Below are 16,483 nucleotides of genomic sequence, written 5' to 3' on the forward strand. Positions count from 1 at the left end.
GCGGCGCTGCCCGCCCTCGCCGCGGGGCCCGCGGGCGCCTCGGGAGCTGCGGCGCGGCCGGTGCCGCGGGGGGGCTCAGAGCCCCAGGCGGGCGCTTTCCCGGCCGGGGGGGCGGCGGGCGCGGCCAGGGAGGTGTTCACGTCCTTGTCCCTCAGAGCCGAGGCGGCCGCGGAGCCCCCGCGCGCCTTCTTAAACGTGAAGCCCCTGGAACGAGACGAGCCCCGTCAGCGCCCGGCCGCTCCCGCCGGCCCGGCCGCCCCCGGCCCGGCACTCACGGCGGGCGGTCCCGCGGCGGCCCCGGGGCGCGGAGGGCCGAGAGAGCCCCGCGGGCCGAGTGGAGCCGCAGCTGCTCCCGCAGGTTGTTCTGCGGCAGCGCCGCCATGGCGGGGCCGCCCCGCCGCCAGGGGGCGCTCGGCGCGGAGCCGCGTCCTTCGCGTTCGGCGCCAAAACGCGGCCCGGGCGCCCATTGGGCGGCCGGCAGGGCGGAAGTGACGTCGCAGGTCCGGGGGTGTGGGGAGGGCGGGCAGCGCCCCGCACAATGGCGGCTCCGCCTGAGGGCCGGCCCGGGGGGAGCGGCCCCGGCACCGCCTCCAGCGCCGCTGTAAACTCCCATCTGGAGCCCCGGCCAGGCTTTAGCGCTCCCCAGGCGCTGGGGGCGCGCAGGAGCCATGCTGGGAGGACGGAGCCCCTCAGACGCCCTCCCGGCACCGCGGAGCCCGCACGCAGCTCACAGCACAGCGCTCCCGGGACGAGGCAGCTTTATTATTGTCAGTGACAGATTTCAGCGTGAAATAACACAGACGTGCCCCTGCCGACATCCGGCTTCGCTCCCCAGGGCCTGTTCATAATTAGTACCGAGCTTCTCGCTTCGTTGATTCGTTATACAGTATCACCCGTTTCTTCTCTATTTGCATTAAAATACTCTTATTTTTATACAAAAAATACTAAAGACGTGCCGTGAAAATAGATAAAATGTACAAACCACAGCACTCATGGTTCTTTAGGGGAGAGATCGCCTTCAAAGAAAATTTAAAAATCCCTAAAATGTACACTTGGCGATTGTGAAGAAGCCGCCGGAAGGACGGGGGGAGCTTTGTCTGAAGTCAGGTAAACTCTGTGGTTTCCCAGCATCCCCCTTCTGACCCCCCAGGTAGCTGGAAGCACACCCAGGCTGGGAGCAGGAGGGAATCCGGCAGGGCACAGCAGCTCGTGTGTCTGGCTGAGGAGAGGAGGCACAGTTTTCCTGCTGCACAGGGTGTGTGCAAGCCGAGGAACCTGCCTGCAGGGAACACCTTTCAGCTGACAGGTATTGCACCTCGTTCTCGCTTTCATCACTTCAGCACTCGGAAATTGGAACATGATCAGCCACTCCTGTCCTGCTTCCCCTGTCCCCAGCCTGTGCTCCCTCCTACACCTGAGGAACAGGGTAAGAGGCACAAGCTGCAAGACCACACATGTTCTTGCCTCGTTCAATAAGGAAATACCTAAAAAGAGAAAGAAATGGGTGTGAGTGAGTGTTCCCTCCTCTGGCAGAGCCAGCACAGCAGGTGAGGGTGGGCAGGCCCTGGCACAGGTTGCCCAGAGTTGTGGCTGCCCCATTCCTTTAAGTGTCCAAGGCCAGGCTGGACGGGGCTTGGAGCAGCCTGGGCTAGTGGAAGGTGTCCGTGCCCATGGAGGCATCCATGGAACTGGGTCAGCCTTAAGGTCCCTTCCCCCCAAACCACTTTGGGATTCTGTGAAGACTGCTCTCCCTGTGTGCCAGCCCCTTCCTCATGCCAACCCAAGGAGCAGACACGTGTGACAGGGCTGGAGCTGCTGGAATGGCAGCTCTCCAGGCACTGCCATTCCCTATCCCCTTACACCAGGAACTAGCAGTTAGCACCTGACTCTTGAGAATTTCACCTGCAGCTGGAAATACCTGTGGAGCTGGAGTGAGAACTCACTCCTGGCTCACCCTGTCCCTCCCTGGCCGTGTGACCAGGGCAGAGGACCCAGGTGAACCAGTGGCTCTGCAGGCACTGCCGAGCCCCCGGGGACCACGGCAGCTCCTCCGAGCCAAGAGTCTGCTCTGAGCAGGTGCCCCAGGACTGGGTCTGTGAGCTGTGTCACTGCCCAGGCTGGGATGATTCCCCGTGTCTTCCCATCTGCCAAATTTCATCTGGAGAGCGTAAGGGCAACCTGGGGCTGAGGGCAGGTGGAATCCCAGCACTGTCCCTTCTCCAGGTACAGGGCCTGGTGGCACTGGGACCCCCTTACCCCTCCATGCCCCACCGCGGGCCCCAGGAGTTCTTCACGATCCAGTAGGGAGTCCCGTTCTCCTCCCCATAGCCCACGGCGAGCACGGCATGGTTCACCTTGTCAGGGGTGTGCTCACAGCGTGGGCTGCAAGCAAACAAAACACAAGTGTTACACGAAATCCAGCCTGGAATCACAGGGATTAGCCAGCAGTCTTGACTGCACTCTGCAAACAGAACTGTGGGGTACTCTGAAATTCCAGCTGTGGGGAGTAGGGAGGGAAGCCAAGGAAAGGAGGCACTGCTCTGTTTTCCCACTCTGAAATTATTACTGCCTATATCTGGAGTCAGGAAATCCATGGACCTTTGATCTGAGCTCCTGGCTCTTGCCCACAATTAACATCAACTCTAATATCTCACTAGGATGAGCTACAGTGAAAAGATTAGGCAAAGGAATTTTTCAATTGAAAGCAGCAGCTCTTAGTGCCTCCCAGTAGTGGTTTGTGCTGCCCTGAACTTCAGGGGCACTGTTCTGTGTTTTGCACAGGAACAGCAAGCTCCACAGTCTAAACACACATTTCCTTGTGTTTCCCCTGAATTTCCAGCTTTTAAACTGCACTTGCTGAAAGCTGCTGCCCGTGGTATGAAGGAGGACAGCACAAGGTACACACTCCCACCTCTGGAGCACCAGCTCAGCTGCAGGGCAGTGTGAGGGCACCACGCCACTCACCTCAGGTGTAGGGCTGCCTGAAGGCAGCCACGCTTCCCACCTCGGCCCCTCTGAGCTCTGGCACAGGAGGAGGAGCCCCAATCCCATGGACAACCCACTTTGGTTTGGGTTTACCCTATGAAACCAGATGTGTTCTGCTGCCACAGCTGGGCCGACCCTGCTGCCATCCCAGCTCAGACAGGGGGATCAGCCCTGTCACAGGTCCCACCAGCCCTGTGCTGGGCTGCAAAGCGTCTCCTGAGCTCCCTGACTCGCTGACCTTCATTCCAGCATACTCTGCTCTCCAGGCTGGACTGGTTCCTAGCAAGCAGCCTGTTCCCTGCTCCTATTGCCCTGGGAAATCAGCGTATCAAGGCTCCATTTACTCGTTTTTTCTATTTTCTATTGAAGGGGAAGTGTGAGAATGCAGTGCAGTGCTCCTGCATCCATGAGGAGAAACGGGGATGCGCATGATTCCAGACCTACATCCTCCCCTCACCCCCAGCTGCCAGGTTCACACACTCACTTGGAATACACTCCTTTCCTGTAGTGCATGAAGTCACCCGTCACCTCAAAGGCGAAGCTCACTGGGTTGTGCTTCCCCACAGCTTCCACCATGCCATCCTCATCGTACTGCAGGAGAGGATCCAGGGTCATCCATCATCTCCTGGCTGTGCTGAGGCCAGGCTGGATCTGGGCCCAGCAGCCAGGGCACAGGGGGATGGATAACCCTGGCTTCCTGCGTGCACACAAGGAATCAAGTGCTGCATTGCAAGACAAGAACAGGACTCTCCCACAGCCTGGAGCTGCACCCGCTGCAGGAGGCAAGCAGGGACCCAGTGCCTGTTTCGACTCCAGCACTTCCCTGGTGCCACCTCCAAAAAGGTGACCAGGAGTGCAGACCAGCTCGCTCTTTCCCAGGAGCACACAGGCTGCAGGTCGCTGGGAAGCCTGACAGGCCTTGGGGCCTCCCAGCATCTTGGCACAGCCCTGGAAGTTTGGAAACACGGCCCTTGGGGCCTCACCTGTGTGATATTGATAACGTCTTTGACAAAGGCAATGGCCTTCTCCGGCTGGAACTTGCAGGTGCCGTTCTGTGGGGACAGAGAGGAGCTGTTGGAGCCTGTGCCAGGCCCCGCTCTGCTGCTGCCACAACAGCCTGGGCTGCGCTGGGAATACCTTGGCCCGGTACGGATAACTGTCCTCCCCCATGAGCCCTTTGTTGTACAGGATGTACTCGAAGGCTTGGCTTGGCAGGCCCCTGCAAGACAACACAGCCAGAGCGCGGGTCAGTTAGGATGGTAACGATGAATTAGGATGGTAGTGCTGTGGCTTCTGCAGAGCAAAGCCTGCAGTCCTGCACACCATTCCCACCAGCCGAGGGAGAGGCAAGGACAGTGTCTATCCCAGAGCCTCTGAAGGCACAAACTCCTGTCTACTCCTGCAGCATCTCCCTGACTGAGATTCCAGGCCTAGCCCACCACACTTCTGGCATGGTCAGACCTCATTCTCTGGGTGCCAAATCCCTAGGGGAGAACACCAGGAACCTTGCTGGCGTGAGGCTAACCTGGCCCACACAGCACCAGCCTCACGTGCTGAAAGGTGTTTTTCAGTGCCCTCTGCTCAGCCTGGCTGGGGGAGGACGAGGGACACACATTCCCAGCAAGCAGCTGCTCCCTTCCCCAGCCACCTTGCAGGAGCACATCTCAAGAGGGAAGAAAAGAGAGGATGATAAAAACAAAAAGCACCGAGAGTGGCTTTGCTCAGTCCTCTGGGACCAGTTATTTCACAGAAAACAGAAGATATCAGAAAGCTCTATTCTCTGCCTTCTCTAGCAACACCAGGAGGAACTTCCCAAAGGGGAAGCTGAGGTTTCTGCAGATTCCTCACAGAGCATGAGACGCGTGTGACCCAGGGGCAGAGCAACAGCCAGAACTCCCCTTGCTCTCCCAGAGCCCCTCAGAGCCCTGTTCGTGGCTGCTGCGTCAGGAGACTTGGGAAAAACACGTCTCAGAAGAAAACTAACAAACCAGGAACAACAGAGGCTGGGAAATGCTGGAGTTTTAGTGAAACATCCAAACCTCTAGGGAGGGCTAAATTAAAATAGGCAACCAAACCCAAAACTGTTTCCCCTGACATGTCACAGCCAAGGGAAGACAAAAGCCATTCCAAGATCTGGAAGGAAGATCTGGAGGAAGGCTGTCAATCACAGAACTCTTATTTCTGTTCTTTATGACCTTCTCTGACTTACCCACTGCAGCCATGGTTGTTAAAGGCCTGGGCGCAATCAACCAACTGCTGCTCCGCCTAGGGAGAAGGGTTTAGGGTCAGTGACTGCCGGACACCTGCGCTCGGAGCACGTGACACAAAACGCAACCGCGCCGCAGGAACCGACGAGCGCTGGTTTGTCTGTGCACCCGGCTGTGCCACCAACCACAGCACTGCTTCATCCACGCCTCTGGCTGTTCACCCACCAGGAACCATCTGGAAATGGCTCCAAGTCCCAAGGACAGGGACAAGGGATACCTGGAGCTGGCAGCCCAGGATGATCAGGCTGCCAGATGGATTTGTCAGTGTGCCCACCAAGAATCCGTCCCCCACTCAGAGGCGCTGGCTGAGATTTCTTTCAAAGGTCATGCTTGTTTTTAACACACCCAACCCTCAGCTATTCTGATAAGTCATATGAGTGGCTACCGCCCTTCTAGTTTTTCAGGAATATAAATCCTCTGGGAGTTGAAAATCAACAGTTCTTGCAGCAAGAAGCCACAGCTGGCTGGTAGGGCCAGGCAGAGCTCCTTTTCCCATGGCTCCCAGCCACACTGCCTTACATCTCCCCAGCAGTGCTGCTGGGCTCACACAGAGATGCAAGGGGTCTGCAGGCTGAGGGGGCTGCAAGGGGTCTGTGAGGGGTCTGCAGGCAGGGGGCTGTGAGAGGCCTGTGGGCAGGGGTCTGTGAGGGGGCTGCAAGGGGTCTGTGAGGGGGCTGCAAGGGGTCTGTGAGGGGTCTGCGGGCAGGGGGCTGTCACAGCCACAGCCGTGTACAGCCGGACTGGGAACAGGCAGCTGGCGGCTGTCCCAGCCTGGAGCAGGCTGGCCCCATGCACAGCCCCAGCACATAACCAGGAACAGGGCCTGGTCAGTGCACAGGAAAGGAAAATCTCTCACCAGAGATAGCAGCTTTCCGGTACCAATGGCAATAGCAGACTCCAAACAGCCTGTGGTGGAAAAGGTCCAGCAGCTCCCGCAGGGCCCCTGTGTTTGGAACAGGAGAGGAACTGCTCCAGAGCGTGCTGCAGGGTCACCAGCCTCCCTGAAACACCAGGGCCAGGCACAGGGGCATGGCAGGAGCGCAGAGCTTCCATCCCCAGCTGGCAGCTGGGCTTGGCCTTCTGCTCAGCCCCTGCCCAGGGCCCCATGGCCACCCCTGCCCCAGGCACGGAGGGCTCTGGGGGAGCTCCCCCGCGGCACACGCAGCCCAGCACTGCTCCTGCAGCACGGTGCCCTGCCCGCTGCCCACAGCCCCTCTCTGGGCACAGCACCCATGGCCCACGCTCTTCACCTGGTTCTTCACGGGTGTCACAAAATTCCCCTTCTTCCTCCAGTCGATGGAGTCGGGACGCGGCCCCGAGCTGCGCATGAAGTTCCCCTTGGTGGCTGAGCAGTTCTGCAAGCGAGGCGGGAGGGCTGTGCTGAGCCACCGGGCTGGGGACAGTGGCCCAGGACAGCTGCTCTCCCCAGGGGTGCTGGTGAGCAGACACTGCAGCCAGGAGCCCTGGGCCAGCCCCGGGGGCACTGCCGGCCCACACCACTGGCTGCAGTGCCCTGGCTGCTCAGGCAGCTGGCAGCACAAGTGACAGCTCGGCTAGAGCCCAGGCTGAGGCAGATGAAATTCATAACGGTGGGGACAGTGGGGGCACCTCACTCTTACCCGGTGGTGATGCCTAAAATCGGAGAAATAACTCTCTGGACTACTTTTGAGTATTAAAAGGCAAAAAGCACTTCTTTATTGTGGCACGGATGGTGCACAAAAAATATTTTGCACACCCTGATTGCAAAGGGTGCAACTTTTACAACTTTATACTATCATTCTAATTACAATATTTGGACATTAGCTCATCTGTTATACCCACTTCCAAAACTGTCCCTCCCATAGCACCGCCCTCACCACGCCCCTGACATGCCTCCCAAATTTGAGTCGGTAGTCCCAAAAAGACCATCTCTTCATCTGCTTCTTCCTCCTCATCTCCTCTGACCCTTTTGGAATGGTTTCCAGGCTCCTGAGTAGCTTTGACTACTTATATCAGGTGTTATGTGTCTGTTATGTCTCTTTCTCAGTACATTTCTACAGACAAGGGCCTCTTCACCTCATTAAAATCCCTTGTCTGTTGAAATTCTTAATAAAGAATGTTAAACAGCATTTTCAGAAATCTTGTACAAAGGTACTAGCAAGCTAAAGGTACTAACAAGCTGTACTAAAATTTAATTTTAAGGCATCAGTGGCACAGCATGTGCCCTAGCAAAGTGGATTGCACGGCGATGAGTGCTAGTGCCTGAGCAGGGGCAGCACAGGGATGGGTGCTGGCCCACGAGTGGGTATAGCTCGGTGCAAAACACCCACTCGTGGGGTCCAGCTGGACGCCCTCCTTCACTGTCCACCCACGCTCCCGGCAGTTACCTGGGGCTCATTCCACAGGTACATCTTTCGAAACTCTTCGGCGGTCATATCCGAGAACTGGTTCAGGCCCACTAGAAAGGGGAAAGGGGAGAAGGGGCCGCTTCGCTCAGCGAGGCCCCGCGCTCGGAGCCGGCGCGGGCCGGGCCGGGCGGGGGCCGGGGCTCGTACTTTGGTAGCTGTGGTTGCCGGCGTTGTGCTCGTCGATGAGCCGCTTGTTGTCCGCGAAGATGCGCAGCCTGCGCGGGTACTCGTCCGGGCTGTAGCGCCGCTCGAACTGCGGGGGCACCGCGCGTCAGAGCGCCCCGCACCCCGGCCCGGCCCAGCCCGGCCCGGCCCGGCCCTGCCCCGCGGCGGAGCGACCGCGGGGCCTCACCTGCTGCATCCAGGCCTTGAACAGCTGCTCCTCTGCCGGAGAGAACGCGGCGGTCAGCGGGGCACCGCGCGGGGCCGAGTACCCCCTCCCCTCCCCTTCCCTCCCCTCCCGCTGCCCCGGTACCTTCGGCCGAGGGAGCCCGGGTGGCGGCGGGCGCCGCCAGCACAGCCGAGGGCACCGAGAGCGCCGCCGCCATCAGCAGCACGGACCACACCATGGCCGGGACGGGATGGACCGAGCGGAGCCGAGCCGGACCGAGCGGAGCCGAGCCGGACCGAGCGGAGCGCAGCCGAACGCAGCCCAACCGCACCGAGCCGTGCCGAGCCGAGCCGAGCCGAGCCGGGCCAAGCCCCTGCCAGAGGGGCGGGACAAGGAGCGGGCGGGGAGGGGACTGGGCGGGGCCCGCGTTATCCCGCCCGTAAAACCATCACAAACCCCGGTTCACCCTGAGATAGAATAGATTTATTAGCAAGAGGTAATCAGGAAACATATATTTTTACAAAAAAAATGGAAATTTTTTTTTTCCCAAACAAGCTGTAAGTTGAAATAGTTTTAGGGCTTGAAAGAGAATTCCCATACCACGAGGTATTGCTTACAGCAAGTGTTGTGTGAGTGGAGCATGCCTGCCACTGCCGGGGAACCGTGTCAGGGACTGTACAATGTAAAAAACCCAGGTACTATTCACAGAATAAGCACTACATTACTATATCCTGCTAGCAGGTGGTTAGCCAGGATTACAGTAGATGTAATAAAAACACTCGTCATCTCTAACTCTACGTCATGGTACTCAGAGTGGGCACAAGGGTACGGATCTACAGCATATCAACAGGAGCTGGATGCAGCAAGGAGAGGCAAGGGGATGCTTCCATCTTCCCGACTTCAGAGGGACCGGGCCAGCAGCCGGGGCCCCCCATGCCCGGCCAGCGTGGGGGTGGCACACACAGAGAGGGCAGCTCACACCAAGGGACAACCTTTAATGTGTTCCCCTCTCCCGCCTTACAGAGTTTGCTGTGGGATGTCACTGCTGGCGCTATCCAAGCGAGAGGTGGTCCGTGCTGCCCCAGAGCCCCGTGGGGACACAGGGACTCACCTGCCCCACGGGGACACAGGGACTCACCTGCTCCATGGGGACACAGGGACTCACCTGCCCCACGGGGACACAGGGCTCACCTGCTCCATGGGATGCAGGGACTCACCTGCCCCACAGGGACACAGGGACTCACCTGCCCCACGGGGACACAGGGCTCACCTGCCCAACCACCAGCCCCCTCAGGAGGAACAAATGACAAAAGTAACATCGTTGAAAAGAACCCGGGACTCCAGCGAAGTGTCAATGCATGAAACCTTAACCAGTGCGGGAAATCCTACGCGAGGTCTAGTGCGGCCTGGGACGGGGGCGGATTGCTCGGAGAAGCACAGATGTGGGAGTCACTCCAGGGCGTCCAACGGAACAACGGTATGTACAGTATGGTATAGCGAGTGTACACGAGCGGCCCCCACGCTCAGGAAGGCAGTTTGGGCTCTATTCGCAGAGAAGCTTCATAAAGGGTTTCCTCGTCCATCACAAACGACTGGTCCAGCAGGTACTGCGTCACCTGGGAAAGGAGTGGGGCCATTAACAGGCTGGGAGACCACAAATCCCGGTAACTGAGGCCCCCAAACCCCTGATAAGTGTGGCACCCAGACCCTGGTAACTGACAGCCTGTGTAAGTGGGGAGCCACGTTTCTGCTGCAGGAACTCTGCTGACGTGGCAGGGCCTCTGCTCCATCTGCTCCCAATTCCTGGCAGCTTTTCCCCAAATTGCTTTTTGGCCCCGTTAGCAGCTGATAGTACAGCCCAAATCGAGGCAAGGTGCTGTGTTGGGTTCAGAGCTGTCCAGCGTGAGGAGCAGCCAGCAGCAGAGTCTTTGCTTGGGAAGCGCCAGCAGCAGCGATGGGGCTTCATCCCATCAGCCACAAAAGCATCCAGGAGCTTCCATACAGCTGAATCCCACCTCTGCAGGGACAGAGGGTGGTGTGTGGCCATGCACGGCACCACTCGCACTGCCCCTCCCTGCTGTGCTCAGCTTGGCTGCTTTCAGACAGGATTTTGGGGCAACAAGCTGCTTTCACAGACACTGACCTTCCCCCTGAGGAGGAGAGGCCGGGAGGAGGCAGGCAATACCTGGGGAGCTGGGAAAAGGCTGCAGTGTGAGCCCAGCCCTGGCAGGTACCAACTGTGCAGAGGGCAGGGCTGATGCTGGAGGAGCTCAAATCAGAGCCTGCAGCTCCCCAGCCCAGCCCTGGACAGGTACCAACTGTGCAGAAGGCAGGGCTGATGCTGCAGGAGCTCAAATCAGAGCCTGCAGCTCCCCAGCCCAGCCAGGGGCTGTGACCAGAGGGACTCGAGCTGCTCCTGCCACCGCACATGGACACCAGCGTCACTGGAGGGTGGTTTGGCCCAGCCTGACCACCCTGGGAGGGTTTCAGGAGGATTTGCCGGTTTTGGACAGAGTGGAAACCCCCAGCACCCAGCCTGCTTCCGGGGCGGCTCCGCAGTGCTGCGCCAGAGGAAGTGCGAGGGTTGCTGAGACCTTCCAGCTCATCACACACTGGGGGCCACCATGAGGCAGAGGCCACCTGGCCCTGGCTGTAGGGTGGTGGGACACACTCTGCTTCACTGGGAGGGGTGCTGCTCCTAAACAACTGTTTCTCAGCACGTGTGGGTGCAGCCCTGAAGCACTCTGACCATCGGCACCCACGGCTGCCAGTCCACTGGCAATTCCTCCTTGAAGCAGCCAGGGGGGCACAGGGGAGCCTGATGGAGCACCAAGAGTCACCCTCCATCCCCTGCCCCACTGCCAACAGCCTCCAGCCAGGCACAGCCATCACTACAGCCTGGAGCTGCCAGGAATTGCAGGCTTAGGCACTGTGATGGGAGAAGGAGATGAGGAGCAGAGGGAGCACGTGGCTCCAGAGACAGGGCTGTACCTTAGGCTGGTGCTCGATCTTGTAGGAGGTTTGCTGGAACTGGCGGATCTCCCTTATGATGTGTGAGATCTGTACGGGGATAAAACACAGAAGGTGTTCATGGCTCAGCCCTTGGCACCGCCCCAGCGCCCGGGAGGGCAGGAGCACACAGCACAGCACGATGCAAAGGGCCTTCTTTCCTCTTCCAGACACCAGGAACAACCCAAGGTGTGTGTAGGTGACACGTGTGGCTGCCTGGCGCTGTGCAGGTGACAACTGAGGGTTCACAGACCTGGCCACAGCCACATCACCCCTGGCTGGCCCCGCACACCCACGCCAGCAGGGCTGGGGACTCACCATCCTCATTTTGGAGAAGTTCACCAGGCCGTCCTCGGTGTAGTTGGGGGTCCCCTCCTCGATGAACGCCAGGTCGGTCAGGTACATGCCCAGGTAAGGGACACACGGAGGGTCACAACTTTGGGGGCAGACCAGAAAGAAATGAGGAAGAAAACCACCTTACCCAGGGGCTTTGGAGGGGAAACAGGGGGAACCTTCAGAGTCAGCAGAGTCTCTCTAACATAGGAAGGCTCTCTCCAGGAAGGCTGTTGGTCTCCTGGGCCTCATCCCTGCTGGCTGAGCAGGACAAGCAGGACCTGCAGCCGTGCCCCTCACAAAGCCATGGGATGCAGAAGGTGAGCTGTGAGCAGCTTTGACAGAGGGTTGGGAAGACTTTTGGAAGCTTCCCTGGGCACCCTGTCCTAGTGGAAGGTGTCCCTGCCCATTTCAGGGGGCTGCAATTTTAAGGTCCCTCCCAACTCAAACCATTCCATAGCTCCATGATTCTATGATACTGATGGGGAAAAATGTTCCCTGGTGTCTGGCAGTGATTTGCCCCTTTGCAGTCCCTTTCACTCCCATTTTTCCACACTGCTGCTCAAAGGAGCAGCTCGCTCCTGGGAACCACTTTGCCAGCCACTCTGCCGGCTCAACAGGACATGCTTTAGTGCAGGCTCTGCAATGCTCCAGCGAGCAGAGCCCCAGCCACAGGAGGGGCCAGGTCCCCCCACACCATGGGCCCTGGGCTGGCAGGAGGAGAATCACTATTCACTCACTTTTTCAGGGCCTCCCTCAGGTTCTTGAACCTGCCCTCTGACGACACCAGCTTCTGGAGCTTATCGATCAGAGCCTTCGTCTGCAAGAAACCCGAAGTGCTGCTTGGAGAGGCCCTGGAATATCCCCCCATCCCTGCAGCCAGGGAGGGGGTAAAGCCTGCAGAGCCACAAGGTCACTCCCAGACTGCCCTGCCCAGGGCACATCCCCCCATTCAGCTGCTCCTACTCCCTCACAGGTACAACTGAGCCCTGGCCATCACTCCTGGCTCCTGGTGATGCCCAGAGGAGTCGAGTGAGCCCCTGAAAGCAGAGCTCCTCCAGCAATACTGAAGTCAGGCTGTGCACTCACTTCCTCCCCCTGCTCCCACCTCTGTCCTTGCCAGCCCCTGTTTCATTCATAGGTTTATTATTTTATAGGCAAAGCGACTGTTCCTGGCTGAGAGGAGCCCACAGCAGTGCTGACCTGGCAGCCTTGGGCTCCGTCCAGCCCCGCACCAGGCAGGCACCAGCTACTCCTGTACCAGGTACTTCAAACAGGAATTCATCCTGTTCATCTCTGACTGGTTTGAGGAGCCCAGAAAACCAGTTAAGGGGTGTCTGTGTGTGTGTAGAGGCACAGGGGCTCTCTGGGAAAGGTTTAAGTTCACATCTGACCGGCAGAGTGGGGCCGATCTCATCTCACAGGTAACAAGCAATGGGACAAGAGCAAAGAAGTTGTGCCATGGGAGGTTCAGGTTGGAAATTGGGATAATTTCTTCACAGAAAGGGTTGTCCAGCCCTTGCACAGGCTGCCCAGGGCACCGGTGGAGTCCGGTTAAATCCCTGGGGGGATTTAACAGACACATGGATGCGGCACCTGGGGACGTGGGTTAGTGGTGGCAGTGCTGAGGGAATGGTTGGACTTGATGAGCTCAGAGGGCTTTTCTAACCCAAACAATTCTGTGACTCCGTGAATAAACCCAACAGCAAGGTGGGGTCTGAGCTGCTTGCACTGTCTTTCCCTCCTGGAAAAGACCTAAAAAACCTTCCTTCATTTTCTAACTCTTTTTTGATGCCCATGACTTGTGCTGCCCCAACACCACCCTACCAAACCCCCCAGCTCCCCAGGAGGGGTCACCCTGTGCCCACCTGCTTGGAGACCTTGAGCCAGGTTTTCTTGAGGCGGAAGATGGCACTGCGGTTGAGGGAGGAGGTGATCTCCAGCACGGCGTTGTAGTTGTGCAGGCAGCGGCAGATGTCGGCCACCGCCACCCACTTCTCGATGGCGCTCACCCGCGCGTTGATCTCCTCGTTGCGGATGATCTCCGACGCGATCAGGTTGCTGACCTTGGGGAGACACGGGGCCCAGCGTTAGGATGGTTTTGGGCACAGCTCTACGCTCTCCAGCCTCGCAGCAGTTTTTAAAGGATTTCCCTGCACTGCAGCAGTCCCAGAAGGAGCAACTGCACCAGGGGATGCACCAGCTGCAGTGGATCCCTGAGGAAGGTAACATTTGTGGGGGCAGGTAAACCTTGCACATCCCAGGCCCTGGGGCAGGTGGGCTATGCTGCCTCCCCTCTGTCCATCCCTCCACCCCCTGCAGGTGCCCTTACATCATTGAAGTGTTTTGTGTTCTTCATGATGTACGGAGTCCTCTCATTCTTCTCCAGCTTCATCCAGCCTTGCCCGAAGAACTCTCTGCAAATAACAGTGTTTAGATCAAATTCTATCTCCCGTTTTTATGGGATGCCCAAGCCCTGCAAGCTCCACTGCACCCTCACAGGATGGAGATCCTAGGACCTTTTCCCCCCACGCTGCTGGAAGGGACCACATGGATACGGCTGAAAGTTTGATGGACATGGGAGGGTCTCCCTGAGCCGGTCACCTTGGGGACACTGGCAAAGAAGCCACAGGATCAGGGCTCAACTGGCAAAATCTTGGTGAAGGCTTTGCACCCTCTGGGGTTAGCCCAGGCAGGCTGGCTGTGGGACCCCGGGTGACCAGAGCAGCTCTTCCTGACCCGTGGGGATCACTCACTCGTACGGGATCTTCTTGAAGACCAGGTGATCCAGCAGTGTCAGCTGTTCCGCAATCTCCAGGGCCGAATGGTTCTCAAATGGTTCTGCTTTGACCCCCTCGGCCTGCGGGACAGAGGAACAGTGAGGCTCACGGGGCAAGGGCACAGTGAGAACTTCCACACGTCATGCACACAAACCCAGAGCCAAGGTCGGTCTCCCAAGCCAACAGCTGGCTCTGGGCAAGTGGTGTTTACAGGCACAGAGCGACTTGGGGTACCCCCCACGTGGATCCACCCAGGGCGACAGCGAGAGCTGCGGCCCAGACTGCACAGAGTCACTGACTGTCCTCCACCACTCACAAAGGCATCATCCCTTTGAAGCTGATTCTGGGTGCATGGCTCAGCCCAGCACCCAGCAAACCCCACAACTACCCCCCAAACAGCACTGGAACAAGGCCAGCACCATTCCCCATAACACCTCCATCCCCTCAAGCTTCTGGAAAAGAATCAGCCACTAAAGAGCTGGAACAAACCAACCCCACCAACCTCCTGGCCAAATAAACCTCAAACAGCCCTGACAACACAGAAGAAGCCCCCAGGATCAACACTTCACCCCTCTCCACAGCCCATTGCACAATCCCTCCCGGCTGTGGGAAGGCAGTTTCGAAAGCTCTGGGGAGCAAACACCAGCTGAGCCCCTCTGTGGCTCAAGGGCCCCTGGAGAGGCTGCAGGGGGGCAGGCTGTGGGCTGCCCCAGAGCCACTGGCAGAGCCAAGGGTCAGAATCTTGGGTGTTTCAGCTGCACCAGACTGGTTTCAAGTGGCTCTCGGGTTTTTCTGGGAACAGACTTTGTGGTTTTTTTTTCAAGGCAGGAAAGCAGCAAGTGCTCTGCAGCCACCAAGAAGGTTTCCAATCCATGGCACATTCCCAGGGTCTGGTCCTAGGGGACTAAGGCTGAGCCAGTGCCTGTCACTTGGATCTGGAGCAGATTTGGGGAGGCACAGGACACAGTGGTACCCCTGGGGCTTTCCTGTGTCCCTTGGGCAGGCACTGCCAGCAGCAGGCAGGTGTCTCTGTGTCCTCTCCAGCCATCCTGCTGGCTGCAGGAGGACTAACATGCCAGTGAGCTGGTTAGTGTTGCCTCTGCCTGTAACAGATCCAGATGTGTTCACAGCTGGCCCCTCCCCAGAAAACCTTTCCCTACTTTGCAGCTGCACCCCCAGATATTGGGCTTGGAGGCTCCATCTCTCCCTGGGTGTCCTGGAGCAGCAGGATCTTTATGTTCCCCTTCCACCATCATGAGCACAGGGAGAGAGGAAAGGGAGGGAGGGAAGAGTATTTACCATATGCACAACCTCCTCCAGGGTTATCTGGTTGTCTCCTGGATCCTCCTGTGTCAAGGTCCTACGGCAAGAGAAGACAGGATTACTCTGGCTGGGAAAGCACCAGACCCCAGAGCTCCAGTGGTGCAGCACGGCTCTGGGGGTCTGCATGGACAAAACACCTGGCATGTGCTTCATAAGAACCCTCTGAGTCCCATCTTGAAAAGGAAAACACTCCTTAACCGAGGCCACATGGCCTCTCGTGTCCCAGAGTCCCAGAACATTCTGAGTTGGAAGGGACCCACCAGGATCATCGTGTGTGTGTCAGCCCTGCAGCAAGACACGGTGCCCTGGCTCTAGACTGGGGGGTCAGAACTGCCCTGCTCATTGCAGGAGCCCATGGTCCCCGGCCATGGGAGCCACAGTGCCAGCCAGGTCCCCATGGCTGGATGCAGCCAGCACCACCCACCCTCCTCCTCCTCCTCCCTGACACCTCCCAAGCCCCTGACACGGCCCCTCTTGGCACCCTCAGGCCTGCTGTGATCCCAGATGAGAGCAGGAACAGCAAGAACCTGGCACAGTGTCCAGGAAGAGCCACCTCCCACCTACAGCCCTTCACCTGATGATGTTGGCAGCTGCTTTCCTCTCCTGGGTCAGGAGCTCGGGATCATGGATGACCTCCTCCAGGAAGCCAATCACCCGGAACTTCAGCTCCTCGTTGGTCTCGAAGTCCTGCCAAGGCCGGCACAGCCACAGTGTTAGTGTGGTGGCAGTGACACTGCCTGTGGGCAGGGGCTGCCTCTTCCTGGCAACATCCCAGCAAACGGGAACTGTCCAGGAGGGCACCGGGCTCACTCTGTAGCATTGCATCAGCATCACCCAGCCTGGGAGAGCCACGGGGCTTCCCAGTAACAACCAGTACGGCACCACTCCCAGTGCCCCATCACCAGTGCAGGGAGGGACAGGGACAGCGGGGCAAGCACCCAGTGCCTGAACCCTGACCCCAGCCTGAACCTCCTAACAGGCACCAACCCCAGAACTCCCCTTCTCCCTGGCCCAGCTGGGGGGCGATGGCAGATCCCCTCCTCTGCACCCCGACTGTGCAAACTGGGA

General features: G+C 58.6%; 2 protein-coding genes across 9 annotated transcripts in view; both read right to left on the reverse strand.

Annotated features, from left to right (window-relative positions):
- Nucleotides 1-741: 741 nt before the first annotated feature.
- CTSH (cathepsin H) lies at nt 742-8,348 on the reverse strand. Its single transcript, XM_050309558.1, has 12 exons — nt 8,115-8,348; nt 7,992-8,023; nt 7,787-7,892; nt 7,619-7,689; nt 6,503-6,607; nt 6,109-6,195; nt 5,195-5,250; nt 4,123-4,204; nt 3,969-4,037; nt 3,470-3,576; nt 2,257-2,382; nt 742-1,484 (listed from the first exon to the last, which is right to left on the reverse strand). Exons 1-12 carry the CDS (start codon nt 8,206-8,208, stop codon nt 1,409-1,411), a joined length of 1,011 nt encoding a protein of 336 aa, XP_050165515.1. The 5' UTR covers nt 8,209-8,348; the 3' UTR covers nt 742-1,408.
- An 83-nt stretch (nt 8,349-8,431) lies between these two features.
- RASGRF1 (Ras protein specific guanine nucleotide releasing factor 1) overlaps nt 8,432-16,483 on the reverse strand; it is a 30,690-nt gene continuing 22,638 nt past the window's right edge. For 2 of the 8 annotated variants that reach the window (XM_050309505.1, XM_050309504.1), the window contains exons 19-27: nt 15,990-16,102; nt 15,392-15,452; nt 14,069-14,172; nt 13,645-13,729; nt 13,181-13,378; nt 12,053-12,132; nt 11,298-11,415; nt 10,962-11,030; nt 8,432-9,586 (exon numbers count right to left, since the gene is read on the reverse strand). In XM_050309505.1, coding sequence (XP_050165462.1) covers nt 9,494-9,586; nt 10,962-11,030; nt 11,298-11,415; nt 12,053-12,132; nt 13,181-13,378; nt 13,645-13,729; nt 14,069-14,172; nt 15,392-15,452; nt 15,990-16,102 — 921 coding nt within the window. In that variant the 3' untranslated portion in view covers nt 8,432-9,493. The remainder of the gene's footprint in view (nt 9,587-10,961; nt 11,031-11,297; nt 11,416-12,052; nt 12,133-13,180; nt 13,379-13,644; nt 13,730-14,068; nt 14,173-15,391; nt 15,453-15,989; nt 16,103-16,483) is intronic. The other 6 variants (XR_007628140.1, XR_007628141.1, XR_007628138.1 and 3 more) reach the window with 6 other exon arrangements.

The sequence above is a fragment of the Myiozetetes cayanensis genome, unplaced genomic scaffold (genome assembly GCF_022539395.1).
Source record: "Myiozetetes cayanensis isolate MyiCay16 unplaced genomic scaffold, myiCay2020 scf14, whole genome shotgun sequence".
NCBI lineage: Eukaryota > Metazoa > Chordata > Aves > Passeriformes > Tyrannidae > Myiozetetes > Myiozetetes cayanensis.

Excerpts from the sequence above, each read along its gene's own strand:
- CTSH (XM_050309558.1), bottom strand. The coding sequence starts at position 8,208 with ATGGTGTGGTCCGTGCTGCTGATGGCGGCGGCGCTCTCGGTGCCCTCG. Across the intron at positions 7,690-7,786 it reads CGGCAACCACAGCTACCAAA|TGGGCCTGAACCAGTTCTCG; the intron begins GTACGAGCCCCG and ends TCCCCTTTCTAG. Across the intron at positions 6,608-7,618 it reads ACCTGTGGAATGAGCCCCAG|AACTGCTCAGCCACCAAGGG; the intron begins GTAACTGCCGGG and ends CCTCGCTTGCAG.